General features: G+C 43.3%; 1 protein-coding gene across 6 annotated transcripts in view; it reads left to right on the forward strand.

The window, feature by feature from the left end:
- DLG2 (discs large MAGUK scaffold protein 2) overlaps positions 1–20,789 on the forward strand; it is an 863,264-nt gene that overhangs the window by 268,940 nt on the left and 573,535 nt on the right. Inside the window, exon 1 of one of the 6 annotated variants that reach the window (XM_060273904.1) lies at positions 15,460–15,856. The exons of the other annotated variants lie outside the window; for them this stretch is intronic. Within the exon in view, the coding sequence (XP_060129887.1) occupies positions 15,815–15,856 (42 nt within the window). The 5' untranslated portion in view covers positions 15,460–15,814. Of the gene's footprint in view, positions 1–15,459; positions 15,857–20,789 lie in introns of those variants that run through there. 6 annotated transcript variants of the gene reach the window in all.

Consider the following 20,789-nt stretch of genomic DNA (forward strand, 5'->3'; position numbering starts at 1 on the left):
AGTCTAATCCACAACTAGGTTAAGATTGAAAAATTATATACAGTTATTCAGTTAATTTAATGGGACTTGACGGGTCTTTCTTCTGAGTAGAGATGTATAGTGTTTTGCTGCAAATTGCAGTATATGGATTGAAGCCCCTTTTTGCTCTAGAAACTAGTAGGGATGGGGAGAGAAAATAAGTTTGGTTTTTCATTTTACAAATGAACTTGCCCACAGAGCCTAGGGCTTGCCAATCAGAAGGTCGGCGGTTTGAATCCCTGCGACGGGGTGAGCTCCCATTGCTTGGCCCCTGCTCCTGCCAAACCTAGCAGTTCGAAAGCATGTCAAAGTGCAAGTAGATAAATACCGGTAGGTATCACTCCGGCGGGAAAGTAAACGGCGTTTCCGTGTGCTGCTCTGGTTTGCCAGAAGCGGCTTTGTCATGCTGGCCACATGATCTGGAAGCTGTACGCTGGCTCCTTCGGCTAATAACTCGAGATGAGCGCTGCAACCCCCAGAGTCGGTCAGACTGGACCTAATGGTCAGGGGTCCCCTTTACCTTTAATATACACTTCTTGAAACCGTATCATATTGAAACACCGTGATCTTTCAAAATTCACACTTCTTTGAATGTTGCAATCTTTCCTCCAACCCAGCAATATGTACAGTAATTCGCATCCTGGAGGAAAGTGTGCATGAAAATAGATGCATTAGTGAATATAACACACAAATGTGCATTTTCATAGGGAAAATGCATGGAAAAATGAGTATATCACATAAAGTTGCATACAAAAAACGTGTATATTGGAGAAATTTGCATTAACTTGCTGATGAATTTTCATGAGGGTTCCCCCCCCCCCAAAAAAAACTTGGAAGCTAATGCAGAAATGTGGAGAACTGAACTGAGAAGACTGGATAAACCAGAAACAGAGGCAAACTGAAACTGATCAGTTCATCCATCTCTAGTGACCAGTAAAGTAGGAGACATGAATCTATGTCCAGAGCAGCCTTAGGTTAGCAGAGCCCTCCCTGTTCCTTTATATGTTGTGTCCAGTTCTCAGTTGCTACCTGATATGCATAGAACTCCCATCCTGAACAGATGTATGGTCCCATTTCCCTTCTTTCAAATTCCTCCTCAAAACATACCTTTTGTTTGATGTGTTCTACGAGCTATGGCTTTGGTCCTCATTCCCCAACAACAGCAAAGCTGTAAATACATGGTTGCATTTCCCTTTCTTTCTTGCCCTTCCTTCCTTCCTTCCTTCCTTCCTTCCTTCCTCTCCTTCCTCCCTCCCTCCCTCCCTCCCTCCCTCCCTCCCTCCCTCCCTCCCTCCCTCCCTCCCTTCCCTTCCCTTCCCTTCCCTTCCCTTCCCTTCCCTTCCCTTCCCTTCCCTTCCCTTCCCTTCCCTTCCCTTCTTTCTCTGTCTTAGATTATCTAGTTGAGGTTTGGGGACATATATATATATATATATATATATATATATATAAACATCTTTATTTCTTCTTTTTTAAAAAGAATATCCATATAAATACAAAAAATAACAGAAACAGTACATAAGATAACAAAACAAAAACTGAACGTAAAATAGAAAACACACAAAATACAAAAAAAGAATTATAGAAAAAGGCAGTACAATAAAATAAAAAGAACTTCCAGATAATGAAATCGGTTCCCTATCACCAATCCTATACCCTTATGTTTCTTCCTTATTATATTCCTTCATTATTTTTAGATATTCCTCGGATATGTTAATATATATATATGTATTAGCATCTATCTTCCTTGATTTAAATTATCTGTCTAATAACTTGGGGACCTATTTTACCCGTGTACTCTTGTGTAGAAGAAGAGAAAGACTAGCACCGTACAACAGACAACAATTTCTCAGCAGAGCCACCTCAAAACTCTATCATCCGTGGCCATTGGTTATGCTGACTGATGCACTTGGAATGATGACATGCTCTGAAATGGGTAAAACACCCATGTATTGAGCTTGTCACTTGTGATGTACTACCTATTCAGGCAACAGCGTGCATGGAGAGTTGTCCCCAAATGAGCCTAGATGTTATTCAAGAAGCACTGAAAATATTACAGAAGGCAGAAATAGAATGTTGCGGTTGTTCATTATGATCTGGTCCATGCATAAACCTGCCCTGCAAATGCAGGCTAAAGGAGCACCAGCTTTTGACATTGTTTCCATTTGGACCATTTCTGATTCAAGTGTGATATTTTGGTTGACGAACATCCTGCTGCTCCCCCTGAAAGGGGCAGGGTGCGAGTGTTCACAGAGAACACTTTGAGGTTTTTTTAAGTGTTTAGCAGAAGCAGCCAGGGGACTGCTGCTGCTGCTGCCCGCCAGCATTTGCTGCGTAAGGCAGTTGCCTCACTTTGCCGAATGGTAGCGCCGGCCTTGCATACTCCTCTGGAAATGTTAGAAGTGCAACTAATTATTGCTGTATTTTCTGCTTCCATGGAAGCTGTCATCTTCCACCACCATTTGGAAATTTTGTAGGTGTTGCCTTGAGTAGAGTATGTTTCTTTTTTTGAAGTTATATTTTAGTAACAAATCAGTATTGTGGTCCCTATTTCCATCCCCTCACAATGAGCCTATGTTGTACATTAGGCTGAGATTAAGTGATGGGCCAAGCTCACCCAGTGAGCAAGGATTTGTGGATCTCTCTGGTTAAAGTTCAATACTTCTAAACATGGCTTTGCCTTAGCTCTGACTATGCTCAGTATTCCTATGACATAGAACACTCCATTACATTTTTGCTACTATTCTGTTTGTGGCTTTCACTCTGGAGTGTCCTTCATAGCAGGACTAGAATGGCGAAGACCAAATGACAATGACATTAACATTGCAGTGTTTAAAATCTGTTTCTTTTTTTAAAATATATTTTTATTAATTTTCCAATTAAAACCAATTATATCACATTCATTATTTCAAATTATACACATATATATCAATCAAACTGAATGTTATGCCAAATCATCTAGAATTTTTTTTTGGGGGGTTCCCATGCTTCAAGAAATTGGGGATTCCTCGCAACCGTCCACTGCCGTCTTTTTTCTAAAGTTCAAATCGTCTCTCCGAGTTCATAATAATCCAGATCTTTCCCTTACAGTCACATAGATGTTTTCCTCTTTCAACCGATTATTTCCCAGCTGCTGAGATAAATGTCAAACAAAGTTTCACAAATGTTCTTTCTCCTGTGTGAGTTAATCAGTCCAGCCTCCCCATAAATCTTCTTGGTCTGGAGCGTCCCTATTGCGTCGACTCTCAACACGAAGCAGCGCCATCTTAAAAAAACTCAAATCACTTTCGTTTTCTCTCATAGATTAACGATCTTTATAAAATTTACAGCTTTTCCAGGCAGAAGAACCAGACCTCACACCATGCATAGACTCTTGGTAAATTAATGGATCTCCTTGCCCTATAGCTGAACTTAGCTTCAGGTCGCTGCTCCAATTCAAAGTGCGTCACAACTCATAAATCCTCCGAACGCGTCCAGGCACTCCTCCCATCCAACTAGAGGGGGGCTTTTCTCGTCAGCAACTCCTCATCTTCAAAAAATATACTCAATAACAACAGTTTATAAAGTTCAACTCACACAGTCTTTTGCTTCTCTTTCACTCCAAACAAGCCAGGACATCACGTCTGGGAAGGTACGAAGTAACTCATATGAAAAAAAATAAAAAAGAAAGACTCGCTTCCCTTATCGCTCCGTCCCCATCAATCCTTCTTCCAGATGAAATACAGCCTTTAACTCCTCACCCTCAGCAGCATAGATTTCTCGGCAGTAAACAGCGCTTCTGCCCCTCCTTCTGAAGTATGTCCATAGATTTAAGCCTAATTATCTTCTTTAATCATGGAAATCCCCGCCATGCAGATTAGCGTCCGGGAGTCCTGGCCCTCGTAAGTGCTTCAGCCCAAGCTCCCCCCACTCCATAAACAGTCAGAGTGGGTCTGGGGGCATCGCGGGCCAGCGGCCCCTCTCCGTAACCCCCGGAGAGGGTAGGGGGTTGCCATTTACTCCCCTAGCAACCGCCAAATTCCTTACGAAGGTCAGAGGGATGGAAAACAGGTCCGCCATTCCTGCAGGCGGAAACCGGAACCCGTGTTTAAAATCTGTTTCAGTGAGAGCCAGTGTGGTGTAGTGGTTAAGAGCGGTAGACTTGTAATCTAGGGAACCGGGTTCGCGTCTCCGCTCCTCCACATGCAGCTGCTGGGTGACCTTGGGCTAGTCACACTTCTCTGAAGTCTAAATAAAAAAATTCCTTCAGTAGCACCTTAAAGACCAACTAAGTTTATATTTTGGTATGAGCTTTCGTGTGCATGCACACTTCTTCAGATACACTGAAGCTCATACCAAAATATAAACTTAGTTGGTCTTTAAGGTGCTACTGAAGGAATTTTTTTATTTTGCTTCGACTCAGACCAACACGGCTACCTACCTGTAACTACTTCTCTGAAGTCTCTCAGCCCCACTCACCTCACAGAGTGTTTGTTGTGGGGGAGGAAGGGAAAGGAGAATGTTAGCTCCTTCGGGTAGTGATAAAGCGGGATATCAAATTCAAACTCCTCCTCCTCCTCCTCCTCCTCCTCCTCCTCCTCTTCTGGCATGAGAAGCACCTGGTCCTACCATGCGGCCGCTGAACCTCATATGTATAGCTAGATGCTATCCAGTTTGCTAAAGTCAGAAAAAACAGTTGGTGAAGCAGAGTGTAGTAGAGTGGTTAATGGGTCAAAACAGGACCAGAGATATCTAGTTCAAATCCCCATGAAACTCCAACGAGGACTCTCTCTCATTGTGAGGATAAAAGAGAGGAAATGTATATGTTATATATTTATTGCATTTTCATGGGGTGGAATCCAACACCACACTCTTCCGATTGTTCTGTCTGCACCAGCATTTCAGCTTAACAGATAGGCCAACACTGTTGGGGGGGGGGCTCTCCCAATCCCCCAAGACAACTTTGGGAGGCACAGAGGGAGAAGGGGGGAAGCCTAATTGTGCAAGTGGGAGTCCTTGCATAGGGTTTCTGCCGATGGGGTTGGTTAAGTGAATCCCACCCATCCTGTATACCACCAATGCTTGCTATGAGAGGAAGGATGACATACAGATGAAATAATAAAAGGGAAAAAATGTTTTCTTAAACCATGTTAGAGGAAGGCAGGAGAAAAATGCAATCCATCATTAAAATGTGGCCTCCATTTCCTGCTTTCCACTTGTTCCCTGGATGTGATTATACATCTGCTGTCATCAGAAACGGGAAGGTTACCTTACACGACAATGTTGAATTCTTTGATCATTGTCTGACCTTGGAGACACCAACACTTATGTACAACAAAAACATCTGTTATTGGAGAATTCATCTGGGTATTGGAGAGTGCAAGGTGAATGAAATGAGTTTTCTGGTGCTTAGCAAAATGTTTGTACTGCAAGACCAAGAGAAATTTGAAAAAGACATCTTCAGGACCCATCAGTCTTCCTCTTTTTGAGAGAGTGCCGGAGAAGCACTTAGGAGAAATCAACATTACAGTGAAGTGTAAACATGCACAAAAGACTCAACAGGGAGATATTTTCAATTTGTCATTCGGGATTCTTGACTGTTTGATATCTGTGCATTCCATGTTGAATTGATCTGACCTGCACCTCTGGGACTAATGAGTGGAATGAAACTTAGCTATCCGACAACTTTCACACATCCCATTTGTTCTAGCGCAGTTCTTGGCTTAATGAGTAGATATCATAACAAGCATTAAAAATGCTCATTTTGAGAGATGGCGTGTTTTAGAAACCTGATGTGTAAATGGGATGTGGTAGACTTACGGACAAACATACGTGTAATAGACTAATTCATTCATTCCTACTTGCCAGCATGGCTGGAAGGCAGAGAAGGGCCATAGCTCAGTGGTGTTGCATCTGCCTCACATGCAGAAGGTCCCAGGTTCAATCCCCAGGTAGGCTGGGAAACCCTGGCCTCATACCCTGGAGAGCCAGTCCTATTCAGTCTGTTCAATATTGAGCTAGGTGCAGGGACAGATTTAGGGCAATGCAAGCAGTGTGGTCACACTGGCTGTGCAGCCAAGAAGGACACCTTCTCAAAGTCAGGTGAGTGTTTGCCTAGCTTTGGAAAGGAGGCATGAGGGCTCTGGTAGGGTCCTAGAGTCCTCTTGTCTCCCAAGCACTTAGCAGTCTTTGGGTAGGAGGGCTCTAGGACCCTGCCAGAACCTGAAGCCTCCTCCCCAAAGCCCCGTTTAAGCTGGTGCTGCAAAGGGGTGTGGGGATGGCATCAAACGGCCTTGCACAGAACAGCAAATTAGCAAGGTAATATGCTTGGTAAATAAGTGGTATGACAGGCAGCTTCCTATGTCCCTAAGGCACAGAGTGATAATCAGCTGCTAGTCAACTGACTTGGGGAAGAGCAGTATCCAGATGGGACACATATGATCATCTTAGCAGCTGAACAGATGAAGAGAACAATGAAGAAATTATGTCTGTGTCACCAGATAAGAGTCACGACAACTGACAAATATTGCCATTGAGAATCATAACACACTATCACAGTTATTAGGGAGGCTGGTGGCGCTGTGGGTTAAACCACTGAGCCTCTTGGGATTGCCGATCAGAAGGTCAGCAGTTCGAATCCCTGTGACGGGGTGAGCTCCCCGTTGCTCGGTCCCAGCTCTTGCCAACCTAGCAGTTCGAAATCACGTCAAAGTGCAAGTTGATAAATAGGTACCGCTCCAAGCGGGAAGATAAACGGTGTTTCCGTGTGCTGCTCTGGTTTGCCAGAAGCAGCTTAGTCATGCTGGCCACATAACCTGGAAGCTGTACGCCGGCTCCCTCGGCCAATAACGCGAGATGAGTGCCACAACCCCGGAGTCAGTCACGACTGGACCTAATGGTCAGGGGTCCCTTTACCTTTATCTGTATCACAGCTATTATGATTATTTTAAAAATAGTTCTGCAGAACCAGCGTGATACAGCCAAAGTTACAGCATGTTTTAAGTCAATATTGGCTTCAATGGGAGAATTAAGGAAGTGCTCGACTTGGAGTGGTTCACATCGAATCAGCCTCCTTAACAAAGGCCAGATATTTTGCACTGCAGCATCTGCCCTGACTAGGGCAAAAGTGAGTTGCGGTTCGAAACATCTGGAGTGTGCCAGGTTGGTGAAAGCTGCTTTTCAAGTACCCATACATGACATCTACCGTGCAGTTAATAAGATTATAAAATTAAAAATACGTATAGGTACTGTGAAGCTGCCTTATAGCCAGTGTTTTGTTTTTTCTTAAAAAATGTTTAGGGGTACTCTCATTCCATCTGAGACCCAGGAAATACCATGACAGGAAATGTGGTTGCCATCGGGGGTAGCAACGGAATTGACGATTCACCATGCTAGAGAAGAAATTAATTGTTAACAACTGTTTAGTTTCTTATTCTATTAGATTCACAAAGTGTTTAGGGATCTGCATACCCCTGCGTCCCCCCAGAAAAAAAGTGCTGCTTATAGCAAATCAGGAAATCAGTTTTTATAGTAGCCCAGTGTTTCCCAAACTTGGGTCTCCAGCTGTTTACGGACTACAATTCCCATCAGCCCTGACCACTGGTCTTGCTAGCTAGGGACAATGGGAGCTGTAGTCCAAAAACAGCTGGAGACCCAAGTTTGGGAAACACTGATCTAGCCCAATACAGTTATGGCTATTCCTAGAAAGAAGTCAGTTGTGGGCAGCGGGTGTTTGTAGAACCTTTTCACCTCCAAGCCACCTTCTTCCCTCCCCCCACATTTCACATTTCCATCTGTGCAAGTGACCATTTGCTTCAGACCTGATGTTTATTTCTAATCTTCATACTGCAGTCTTCCACAGTCCAATGTTAACCTGCAGATGTATTTCTGCGAGGGGTGTGCGTGTTTAAAGGTTTTTAAAATTTCCTCTTCTCCCTCCAGTTTGATTTATACCTAACCTAGGTTGCTTTTTCGTTTTTTTATTGTTTAGTAGTGACATGTTCTCTACAGAGAAGCTCCGTCCTTCTCTTAGGTCCAGAAAAGGAATAAGCCCTGAGGGCTTTCTGTTGCTTTCCTATTTCCAGCAAGCGTAGCAGATCCGGTCCCTGCGGTGGACTCTAATCTGCCGGAGGCAGTCAAAATAATGAACCACATGCAATCGACCAGTCAGGGTGACTCTTGACGTTCTTTTGAAAGTATGGCTCTTCTTTCGGGGCAGGGACAGGAAGACAGCGATGCCTTAAAAATAAAACTGCTTTCTGAATAGTCTGCCTTAACATTTGGGTTTGAGGAACTCTCATTGTCCTGCAGGGAATTCAGATATATTTTTCATTTCTATGCATATCCTGAGAGATCCAGCCATAGTCTAGAATCCCTGGAAAATACGAAATGTGGCTTCTGGTTGGATTTCCATGGATGTTGGGGGGGAAATATGGATAACAAAACTGTTTATATTCTACCTGGTACAGGCCTGTGTAACTTATCATTCCCTCAAGCCTAATACAGCTCACTAGTTTTGTCTTGTGTGACTGGAATCATAGGATTCGTAGAGTTGGAAGGAATCACAGAAATCATCTAGTCCAAACCCCACAATTCAGGAATCTTTCGCCCAATTTAGGGCTCAAACCCACAACCCTGAGATTAAGAGTCTTATATCACTCTTAGATAACATCATTCCTAGCCTGACTGCACTGGCTGCCAATAAGTTTCAAGGTTCAATTCAAACTGTGCTGGTTTTGACTTCTTGAATCTTAAATGGCTCAGGACTGAAATACCCCAAGGGCCACGTCTCCCCACTGTGCTCTTAAAATGAAAGCTATAAAATAATTTTATATTTGAAGCTCATTTGTGTTTCCCCCTTGTTTTTGAACATTATATATATATGTGTGTGATCAACCACATTGTAGATGCAACTTGCCAAATAATCAGGGGTAATTCTTGCTGTAGGAGACTTTGTCATCCCAGAGCCTCTCTGAAGCAGCTATTTTACGTGTCAAAACATACTACTGAAGAAGGGTGCACGGTCAGAACACGTTTGGCAACTGAAAGTGGTGTTCACCTGCAATAGATTGTTTAAATTCACAATGTGTATTGAACATTATCCTGTTTAGAAGATTGTTTATCTTGATGTTTGGCAACTGAAAGTGCCTGCCAGTATTAGGCTGCTAAGCTGTATTCGCCTTCCTTGTTTTGTGTTCAGAAGCTGTTTTATGCCATGGCTATTTTGCATCTAGAGATAATTTTTAGAAAAAAAGTTTTAGATTTTTTTTTAAAAGAAAAAAAAAGGTGTGGGAGGTTGTCCTGTATTGTCATATACTGTATTTTAGTCCTGAGCATTTTATTCCTGAGTGTTTTTTGTCTGGCTGCATCTGCTGGGCCCATCATCATGCATGGAGGACAATTTATCATATATAATATAATATAATATAATATAATATAAATAATATATAATAATATTTTTGTCCCACTCTTTCCCCAAGGAGCTCAGGGCAGGACCCATTGCCTCCCACCTGCAAACACCTGTTTCATCCTTGCCACACTCCTGTGGTGAATCTGGGAGAGAGTGGACTGGCTTGGAGTAGCCCAAGGTCACTCCACTTAGCTTTGTAACTGAGCCACGTCTTGATCCTGAACCTCTCTCTGTCGTCTTCTACTGCTTCGACGCTGAGCCCTGCACCACACAGGCTCTGCAGTAACTTACCATTCAACATGCCAGGAATTAGATCTCGAAATGCGGCCCCCAGTCCTTTCTACCTGGCCCTTGGTACTCTCCCTAGGCCCCATCCCATATGCACCTTCCTCAGTTGTTTTTGTCTGGTTCGAATGTGTTCTTGAACTGTGACAATGCCTCTGGCTTGCCTGAATGAGGTGTGTGTGTGTGTGTGTGTGTGTGTGTTTGTATCTGTATCTAGAAACAGCTGGCTATTGCACTGCTTGAATGGGATCTATTGCACAAAGGTGAGAGTAACCTATTTGCTCCATTCAAACCTCAAAGGAGAATGAATGCAGTTTGAGTTTTGACTTGCAAAAGCAGTACCCCCCCCCATAAAACAGCAGCATAGAAGTACAGTCATACCTCGGGTTACAGCCGCTTCAGGTTGTGTCTTTTTGGGTTGCACTCCGCGCTGAACCCAGAAGTACCAGAACAGGTTACTTTCGGGTTTCGGCGCGCACACATGCGCAGAAGTGCTAACTCGTGCTTTGCACATGCACAGAAGCCCCGATTTGCGACTTGCACATGCACAGACGTGCGTTGCGAATGCTGCAGGTTGCCAACATGCCTCCTGCACGGATCACGTTCACAACCCGAGCGTCCACTGTATACAGCGCCATGCATGCCTCAGTCAGATCTCTGAGATTTCTTGACTAAGAATTTTCTAGGACATGATTTGTTTTTTTTTCTTAATGGAACAGTTGGCAGCATCAGCCAGAACAACTGTTTTCTTGAAGCCGCTGCTCTGTTTGAGAGTCATACTGAAGTAATTTCCTAGAGAACCCCTTCTCTATCTTTATGTGACACCTTCCTTCTTTAGACCTGAGATATATTAGGGCTCTCTGTTATCTTCTCTCATCTTTACTGCATCAGACTTGTATTTTTCAGACAACTAGCTGGAAACGATGTTGAAAAGGTCTAAAAAACCAACAACCCACTCAAAAACTTTCTGCCAAAACACCACATTTGGTGTAATTTAGCCCTGCCCAAAATATTTACCTTTCTCTCCCTTTTTTGCTATTGAGAGTAGCATTTTGATAGGGATAAATTGTTCATGATTGTGTGAGTGTTAACTTTTTTCTTTGAACTACTTTGTGTCTCCCAGCAAAGACAGCTAGGCTGCTATTTCCTAAGCGCTCCTCCAACCTCTGCGGCAGCCTCTGCTTCTTCCTATTACAGACTTCCCCAATTGGCTGCTTTCTGGGTACAGTAATTTGGTCTACAGTTGCCACCAGCCCCAGGCAGCATAACTTGGTGTGGCTATATTTGTTGTTTGTAATGCTGAATGAAAATATTTAAGCAAACGAAAAACACAGTCCTCCTTTGAAATTTGCACTTGTTTGAATTTTGCAGTGCGGTTATCCCACCAAGTAATATGTACGCTATGGTGAAACATTCGTATACATTTGTGTATTAGAGAAGATAACATACAAAAATGCATTGCGTTAGGAAAAGATAAAACAGCAGAAGGAGAAATGTGCACTAAAATGCTGATTAATTTTAGTGGGGACGTTTTTTTTTTAGAATTGCAAACGGATGTGGGGATGTGGAGAAGTTGACTTAAGGGTTGAAGAAAATGAGAAATGGAAATTGACAGATTCATCTACCTCCAGTGGCGGAGTTTGGTCTCTCAAATTTCAGTGACGCTAAAATTCGGCACCCCCTGCGTCTTGCACTCTGTCCTACAGCATTCTTGTGACGCCCCCTGCAGTGCAATGCCCAGTGCAGCCAAACCAGTCGCACTACCCTAAAACCACCTCTGTACATAGACTTCCCCCATGCTGTCCCCTCACGAAAGCCTTGCCTACCAGGGTCATATGACTGATGTGACTTGTGGCAAGCAGGGTACCCACGGGGTGCCACCCTGTGGAATTCAGCTGCTTGAGGCAGCTGCTTCAGTCTGCCTCATGGGTGGGCCAGCCCTGCGTGTGACCATGATTTGTTTGCCCTCACCCAATCTAAAATTGCCTTCAGGCATCATCTCAGGATTTCCAGAGCTTCCCCAGGATTAGAAGATGGAAAGAAGAGATGTGGATGCCTCTCACCTACATATTAATGGGCTGAAGTTTCAGAGGGCTACTGCCAGTGGTTTCATGTAGATATGAAATGGTAACAAGAGCAAAGACTGAGAGCCAGTGAGGGCAGTTTTACAAAGGGTCCACCATCCTGCTTCCTGCAGTGGGCAACCACTAGCAACATTAAAAGCCCTGGAACATCAACAAAAGGGCTGCAGTGACCACCAATCCTTTACTTGCTAAAAGTTGTAAGAAGACGTGAGAATTCAGGCTCTCCATTCAAGCTGTAAGAGCTTCTGATTAGCACCCACCTGGATTTTTTTTTCCCAATGAAAGACAGCAGTACATATTAATTAGTTGCTATAAGGTACAGTAAACATGATTTGTTTACCCATCCCTGTTGAAAATGCACGGCCAATGCTGGGCTAAGAATAGTTCCTCCTTTGGGATTGACATTTTCTGAGTGGAAAAATCATCAAGGGGGGGGGGGAGTTTCACCTCCTTCCTCCTTTTGCCTTTCCCTTGCTGGTTACTTTTCCATTCCTTTACATACAGACAGACTTTCCCTTCCTTAGGCTTCTCGCCTCTTCTTATGAATTTGCAGAGGCTGATGCAAAAGCTCCTCATATTAAAGAAATCCTAAAAGCCACTGGCAGATATTATGCTTATCCTACACAATTTGCTGGGTGCTGATAGGAAAGGCTGGAGCCAAACACTACCACTTTAATTTTCTTGAAATAACTGCTGCAGTGGGTTGGTAAGAATTCATTTCTGAAGACAGCTGCAAAATCCACTGTGCATATTAGTAGTTTCTGACTATCTATAAGGAGTTGTTCTACCGTGTGCAGTGAGTATATTGCACTGGACTTTGGATGAATTATTTTCCCCTCTCCAAAAAACTGTGGTGGCTGACATGAGAGTGACAGCAGCGGGGTCCATGGGAGTTTTCTGTTTCATAGAATCATAGCATTGTAGAGCTAGAAGGAACCACGAGGGTCATCTAGTCCAACCCCCTGCAATACAGGAATTTTTTGCCCAACTTGGGGCTCAAACCCACAACCCTGAGGTTAAGAGTCTCATGCTTTACCAACTGAGCTATCCTGGACTATTTCTCACTGAATTGTTAAGCCTGTGTCTGGGCTAGGGATGCAGGAGAAATTCAATTCAGTTCACATTCAAAGGTGACCCTGTCCAACTTTCGCTATCCAAAACAGTACATGCACCAAAACGCAGCAGTCCTTTGAAATGCACACTCCTTCAAATTCTGCTGTGCATTTCCCCGACCAAGTCATATACTGGGGCAAAGTGGACATAAAAATGCATATACCTGTGAAAATAGTTTTCAAAATGCATTACAGTGGCACCTCGGTTTATGAACACCTCGGTTTACGAATTTTCGGTTTACAAACGCTGCGGACCCACCTGGAACGGATTAATTCACTTTCCATTACTTTCAATGGGAAAGTTCGCTTCAGTTTATGAACGCTTCAGTTTATGAATAGACTTCCAGACCCAATTACACCCATGCTTCGGGTTAAGTACGCTTCAGGTTGAGTACTCCGCGGACCCGTCTGGAACAGATTAATCCACTTTCCATTACTTTCAGTGGGAAAGTTCGCTTCAGTTTATGAACGCTTCAGTTTATGAACAGACTTCCGGAACCAATTGTGTTCATAAACCGAGGTACCACTATATATTAGGGAATTTGCTTTGCAAAAATGTGTGCATGGCACAAAATTGCATGCAAACGTGTATACTAGGAGAAATTTGCAATGCAATGCTGATAAATTTTCATGAGGACAATTTTATGGTTATTATTCTTCATTCACAATCTGACGCAGAAATTTAACAGTGGCAAAATGAGAAACTGAAAGAAACTCTAAATCCAATTATTCTGGGCAACAACCGTATGAGAAATATGTAAAACAACCCGACAAGTAATAGAACTTACCCCAGAATTGGCCCTACTAAACATCTTTCAAGATAATAATGCCCATTTAGACCACAAAGACCTCATAACCCACCTACTTTCGGCAACCAGAAATGTCATAACCAGACATTGGAGAGACCTGTCAGGAGTAAGCATGGACCAATGGTACCAAGTAGGATGGGAAACAGCCTTACTAGAAAAACTAACCAACAAGCTGAAACTGGCATGGGGACAAATAGAAGAGGATACCTTCACCCCGGTATGGGTCCCCTTTAACACACACACAGCCCAACAAGATAATGACAAAAATTTACCACCAGCATACAAATCAGTATGGCTAGCCTGACCCAAAAATACCCACCCACCCCACTCACACATGAAAACAAAGACCTTCATAGCCAATCACAAATGAACAACCACACCCTTGGCCAACCCCAATGTCTCTCACCGTCAAAAGAACACAAGCGAATAAAGGAGTACCAACACAAACAAAGCTGACATCAAGCCCTACATCAAGCAAACCAGAGACATCGTCACCTACTCTCACCCCCATCCACCCTCCCACCCCCTATCTACCTCGTTTTCCCTCTTTCCCCTTAGTGTCTTAACAAACGAAACTGATTTGCAAAAATGATACATGTTAAAATATGAGAGACACTGCGCTCACCTTTGTAATTCAAGAAATCTTTAATAAGAAATATTTAAAAAAGAAAAAGAAACTGAGAGAAACTAATTGATTGATTCACCTATCCCTAGTATGGGATATACCATTTGATTCTAGCTGGGTGCTCATGTGACTGAATGCTTCTTATTTCCAAAATGATTTCCTGCACAATGACACCTCACATCAGGGAATCTGACACCCTAATTGTCACTATGCAGAGGGCTTGTAGGTTTTTTTTTTTAATGTAAGGCTGAACACTAAATCATGAGCCCCCACTGATGGTCAGAAGTGGTAGAGCCCACCCACAGATTTACTAACTCAATGAGAACTAGGCTGCTGCACATACTTGTGAATGGAGGGTTTTGCCTCTTGGTTGGGCTGTGGCATTAATTTTTCCTGGCATATATTTGGACATGACCCATTCAGAATTGTGGGTGCCAGAATGTGAGAGTATAACCCAGCCCTGAAGTTGGCATGTTCACAGCTCCTTCCCCCCCCCCATCATTTCTTGAGGCGTATAAAATGCCTCCACCGTTTAAAAGCCATCAGTGTCAGTGAGCTATCTTGGAATCGCTTCCTCCAGCACAACCCCCATCAGTATTTCATAACCAGCCTTTCTGCTCATCTTGCTGGAGGAAAGTGAGCAAATAGATTGGGACCTACTCTTCCTTCCCTGTTTTCAAAACAGATTAGCACCGGGGTGGGGGGAGTGGGGAGGGAGCGAACTTGTGTGTCCGGAGAAGCATTCTGAAGCTGGCTGCCCCTAGTCAGACGCTGTATTTGTAAGTAGAACATGTTGAATCTGTCATGGGTGATGATGACGTTGCCGCTGTTAAAAGAGAGACTGCATCTTGAGCAAGGCGAGACAGAAACATTGCAGACTGCAACCTCAGAATAGAAAGGAGGTCCCTATTGTCTCTCTCTCTCCCCCGACCCCAACATCTAACGCTGATTGCATTTGTGAAACATTTTAAAACAAACAAAACCTCAAAGACGTTTGGAAGTATAAGCGACTCAGCTGGTTACAATTTTAAATCCTCACCTCCCCCCCCCCTCCCTGGGCAAGCTTCTTCTTTTTCTTCTTCTTCCTCCTCCTCCTCCTCTTTCCACCCCCCCCCCGCATCACTTCCCTCCTGGTTTCTTTTTCACCGGTTTTTAAAATGCTGGGATGCAAAGCAACTGAGGTCTCTTAAGTTGCAGCTGCCGAAATCTCTCCTAATTGCCTTTGCTGGGCATGATGCTCTGTATAGGCAGGGAAGAGGAGACGTGTAGCTTTCATTCAGTGCCTTCAAGACATGTCTTTCCTGTAGTCAGCGGGGAGCAAAAAAAGCGAGGAAAAAAAGCCCAGAGATCAATGCATTTGAAACTGACAGAGAGAACGAATGCTTCTTAGTAGCACATGCTGAGGATTGCGTGTGTGTGTGTTAGTGTGTGTGTGTGTGTGGTTTGTGCAGAGCAGAGGAGCTGCGTCCTGGTCCATATGCTCCTTGTTTACTGCAATGTTTTTTGCATGTTACTGTGCACTCCGGACTAACGTGAAGGTAAGAGGAGACGAGACGGCAATCCTGGAAGGACTGTGCATCTTTCTTTCATTCCTTCTTTCCTTCCTTCCTTCCTTCTTTTTTTTCTTCTTTGACAAACCAAACCAGCTGCAGAAAATGTCTACCTTTTGTGTTGCTTGGTACTTTAGAAATTGCTGCTCGAACAGGCATATCATTACAGGTGGTTGTGCGGAATTTATTTTTTATTGTGTCTGCGCGGCTTAATTGGAGAAGCATGCCTTTAATGTTTTCACAGCGTAGTGACCTTCGCCGTGTGACGGTTTGTAGTTCGGGTTTGACTCTTGCACCGGCAGAATAATAGGCTAGCTTGTGTGTGTGTGTGGCTTCCCCCCCTCCTGTTTTAAGGGGGGGGGGCTGTTCTCTTTCATAAAGGTCCCAGTAGGCCACGGAGGAGACTCTGTAGGCTCCTGTTTTATGCTAGTTTGCTGCTTTGGGTTTAAGGCGAAGAAATCAGAATTCATTCATCTTTGCTTCTTTCGTGCCTCCGGTGCTATGAGCTTGCTTGTTTTCTTGCTGATGATCTGTCTGGAAAAACCAGAGATCTGTCTGCTGTAGCTAGAGACTCTTGCGCCAGTCTGTTTCTAGCTTGTCACGAAATGCATACGAGCCAAATGATGAACAGTGTCCGGCAATAAGAGCAATATGTTGACGTGGTGGTGGGGACTGCCTGCCCCCCCCCATGCTTAAGAAAGAAATCCTTTTGGCTTCCTCAGTCACTTTGATCAGGCTTTTGACATCCACATTCTGTTGGCTTTTCTTCATTACCCTTCCCCCACCCCCCACCCCAACAACTTCCAACACAAAAGTTGCTGAATATTTTTCCTTGTCCCCAACTGAGGGCAAGCCAAGCTGAAAGGATGGGTGACACCGCACTCTGCCGTAAGACGAGCAAGTGGGCCAGCTAGCAATTGGGAATAGAGCTGCATAATTTAAATGAATTACCGTCTTCTGTCAACCTATTGGGGAAGTATTGCTGCTGTTCTGGGAAAGTGTGGTGGTGGTGGGGCTCACATTTTTAAAAAAGGTAGAAACTCAATAGGGAGGGGGAGATGGATAAAGCTTGGCAAACGAGTCCTACCCCACCAGGCTGTTTATTCCATTGTTTAAGAGAAAGTTTTGTTTTCTGCCTGTATGGATGGCAAAGCTACTATTGCTGGGATAGCGAGGCTAATGTAGTCATACTATAGCTTTTGTCAATGGACATTTTAGATATGAAAAGGCAACCTTCAAGAAAACGGTACAGTTTGAAGTTCAGGATAACAGACGCTTCTTTCCAGCCACCCCACTTTTCTGGTTTACATCCCCGCCCAAACAATCAATAACATTCTTTGGCTAATGAGCATGCTCAGTTCTCATTGGGTTGCTGTTGTTGTTGGGTGGGTGGGTTTTTTTTTATTAAAAAAAAGTTGTCTTGAAGATTGTTTTCCCCTGCTTATTCCTCCCTCTTGCATGTGGGTGGTACCATTTTGGCTACATGAGCGCCGGCACTCACATCCTGGACATCAGAAACAGAGGGAATGAAATGTTACATTGAGTGTCTGGAATGTGGTGAATGCTGTCAATCTCAGGCAAGTTCCATGAATGCTTAAAAACTCAAGAGACAGACCTCTTGAAGTTTAACTGTCTCCTGAATGCGGCTGACAGCATTCACTGGCATATGTCCAAGAAGTTGGGGGAACGTCTCTTTATTTCGAGACATCCATGAAACGCAGCAGTTTTGGGAATCCACCGAAATACAGGCTGTTAATGCGAGTTGGCAGGTTTGGGGATTGCATGCAATCCCGTAAAGGAGCAGGTAATGTGTATGAACTAATGGCACCAACAGGGGATTTTGCAGTTTACCCAGGCAATATGCTTAATTTCCAAGCGATGCCAGAAAATGTGAATTGATTACAGATGTTTACATTGATTGATTACATTGACAGGGTAATATGCATTGACTCTCCTGGAATTCTGTACAAAAGAAGACTGTGTGCATTGACTGACCATTGATGGCCCTTGGTCCACTCTACCAGTAACATTAATACAGCATGTGAATTAATATGAATGTGTTCATAAATCCCGTGTTCATGTATATTAATAGTAATACATATTTAAATCTCTTGCTATTTCCCCTTGGCTTTATCTGAACATATACTATTGCCATTATTTGTATGGACATTCCACATTCACTTTACTTTGAGTATACCTATATATATGCATATATGGCTTAAAAATTATTAGTACTTTTAGTGAAAATAAAGGGCACATTCACTCAAGTCTGATAAGGACAATGCCTTGTATGTTACTGAAAATGCCAGAAACTTGTTGAATGTTGACATTGGTTGGTGAGAGTATACAAACCCCAGCAGGAAATTACAGAACTGAATTTTTCAACATAACTTATTTCTGAAGTTTTATACCTATGGTATTGCACATGATTTGCAATTTATTGGTAAAAGTTCAGATACTTTCTTTGACGTTTATGTACTGCTTCTTCAAATTGCTGGTAAGTGCCAACTTTCACCAATTTTCTGACATTTACTGCAGCATACAAATATTAAAAACCAGAGAGGTATATACGTCGTAGATATCTCTAAATTAGGGGGAGGAGTGAGAGTGAGAGTGAGAGTGAGAGTGATTAATGCACGGAATTAATTATTAATGCATGGAGTTCTAAATTTAAAAAATGAACTGGCCTTTTATAAATACAGTCAGGACTGCTGGAGGTTTACCTTATAATTCCGGAGCTTAACATTTTGCCACTTTATAGTAAAATTTTATTAATCCCATTTATAATTTCAATCAGTTTCCTGAACTTGCAGCTGTGGGTAAACCAGCGAATACTGCCCCCTGGTTTCTCATCCTCCTCTTTCCTAGTCAGCCACGCTCGGGGCATAGATGGGGAACTTGTGGCCCTCCAGATGTTGTTGGGCTTCAGTTCCTATCAGCCTGGGTCAGCTGATGAAGAGAGCCGTAGAAGAGAGCAACATCTGGAGCGCCACAGGTTCCCCAATCTCCACTTTAAGGGGTGCAACTCTACTTTCTGGGATTCCTTGATGCTTGTCAGATTTAACACAGCCTGCATTAGGGAATCCTGGTGCACTCTTGCTCCCTCCCATGGAATGATGTAATTGCTATTATAGCGGCAGAAAGGGGGAGAATTAATGCGGCTCAGGGATTCCCTGCTCTAAACGGTGAAGAGTATGTGGATGTAGCCAATGGGGTGGGTTAAACTATGATTGCAAAATCCAGCGTAGCTTGCTTCACATGCCTTGGTTTGTGGAAACCCTAGCTTAAAGAGTGAGCTCAGATGTATATAATTTTCTTTTAGGGGATTAGATCTAACATATTATACCAGCCCCCTACCTTGTGGAAATCCACTATGTGGAATACCGTAGACTTCTTACAGCAGCTAGATTAAATGCCCTTGATTCTGTGGTACTGTGGGGAAGGCTTGGGGGCGTACCATATGCCCAGAGAACTTGTCATTGTGCCATGGGTGTCGTCGAGTCCACTGAACATATTCTCCTAACTTGCCCTTCTTACACAGAGCTTATGCAAAATCTTATAGCTCCACTTCTACTCCGATTTAGCTTTCTACCCAGAGAAAATCAGGTTTTATACTTGCTGAATAATGCTACTAGAAATACAGCCTCCTTGGTGGCCAAATTTCTTTTTTTATCTTTCAAGCGTTGTAAGACTAAAATTGACTGTATTGATTTGGGGCTATCTGTTTGGCCCTTTTTTAGTGTTGGCTGTGTTCAAAAACACTTTCAGATGTTTTAACTTTGTGTGGATAAATGTACCTTTTTCTGACTGACGGTTGAATAAAAGGATGATGATGATGATGAATTTTCTTTTAGATGGTCTGATCACCTTTTCTTCTTAAATAAATTTATCTTATGGTATTTCATTAACACCAATCCCTCCAGTTTCATCTCCCAATAGGAAGAACAGGGATAATTCATGCTTTGCATATGCAGCATATTGGTAATCCATTTGAGGGAGGAGGAAACTGTTCTGGGACCTGATGTATTTAAGGTCAAAACCATGCTGGACATTTACAGTGTCCTTGTTACTTGTTTATAGCTTATGTGTGGGTTTGCTTTTGCGGGTGGGGTATAGTGTTGAAATGCCTTTGGCTGGAACGTTAACTAAACAAAATGGTATGGGAAAAGTCCCGTAGAGATCAGTGGGTCACACACCGTCTTTCTTTTCATGTGCCTAGAATGATGTGATGAGAGCCTCTTTCACAAGCCGGCTATTACTAAGTTGAAGTCAGCATTAGCTGATTTGAGGCAGAGGTAGTTGGATGTTCACATGTTAAATGAGTCTTGTTGTAAATGTTTTAGCATGTCTGCATCAGCTTCCCCCAACCCTGTGCCTTCCAGATGTTTTAGACCAGGCATGTCAAACCTGCAGCCCTCCAGATGTTTTGGACTACAATTCCCATCTTCCCCAACCACTGGTCCTGCTAGCTAGGGATCATGGGAGTTGTAGGCCAAAACATCTGGAGGGCCTCAGGTTTGACATGCCTGTTTTAGACTATACCTTCCATTGGCCCTGGTGACCGACCATGTAAGCTGGGGCTGATGGGTGCTGGCGTCCGACAACAGCAACCGAGGTTGGGGGCATCTAGACAATGACATTACATGCCTTGGAAAATCTTTGTGGACTTCACCAGGACATTCTGTGCTGGATTTGGGACTCGCTGAACCATTAGGAGGACCAAATACACATGCGCAGATCAATAATTTACAATTCAGGTCACCTTTGAGGGAGGAAAATAAAAAGCAATGAGATTTCGACCTGTGGTAGGGAGTTTATGTGAGTATAACCCTGGTCGTATCAGGGTTCAATTTGCGATTTCAAGGTGTGATTTTTTTTTTGTACAAAATCCCATGGATGTAGCAGTCAAAGGGAATTATAG

This window comes from Zootoca vivipara, chromosome 4 (assembly GCF_963506605.1).
Source record: "Zootoca vivipara chromosome 4, rZooViv1.1, whole genome shotgun sequence".
Taxonomy (NCBI): Eukaryota; Metazoa; Chordata; class Lepidosauria; order Squamata; family Lacertidae; genus Zootoca; species Zootoca vivipara.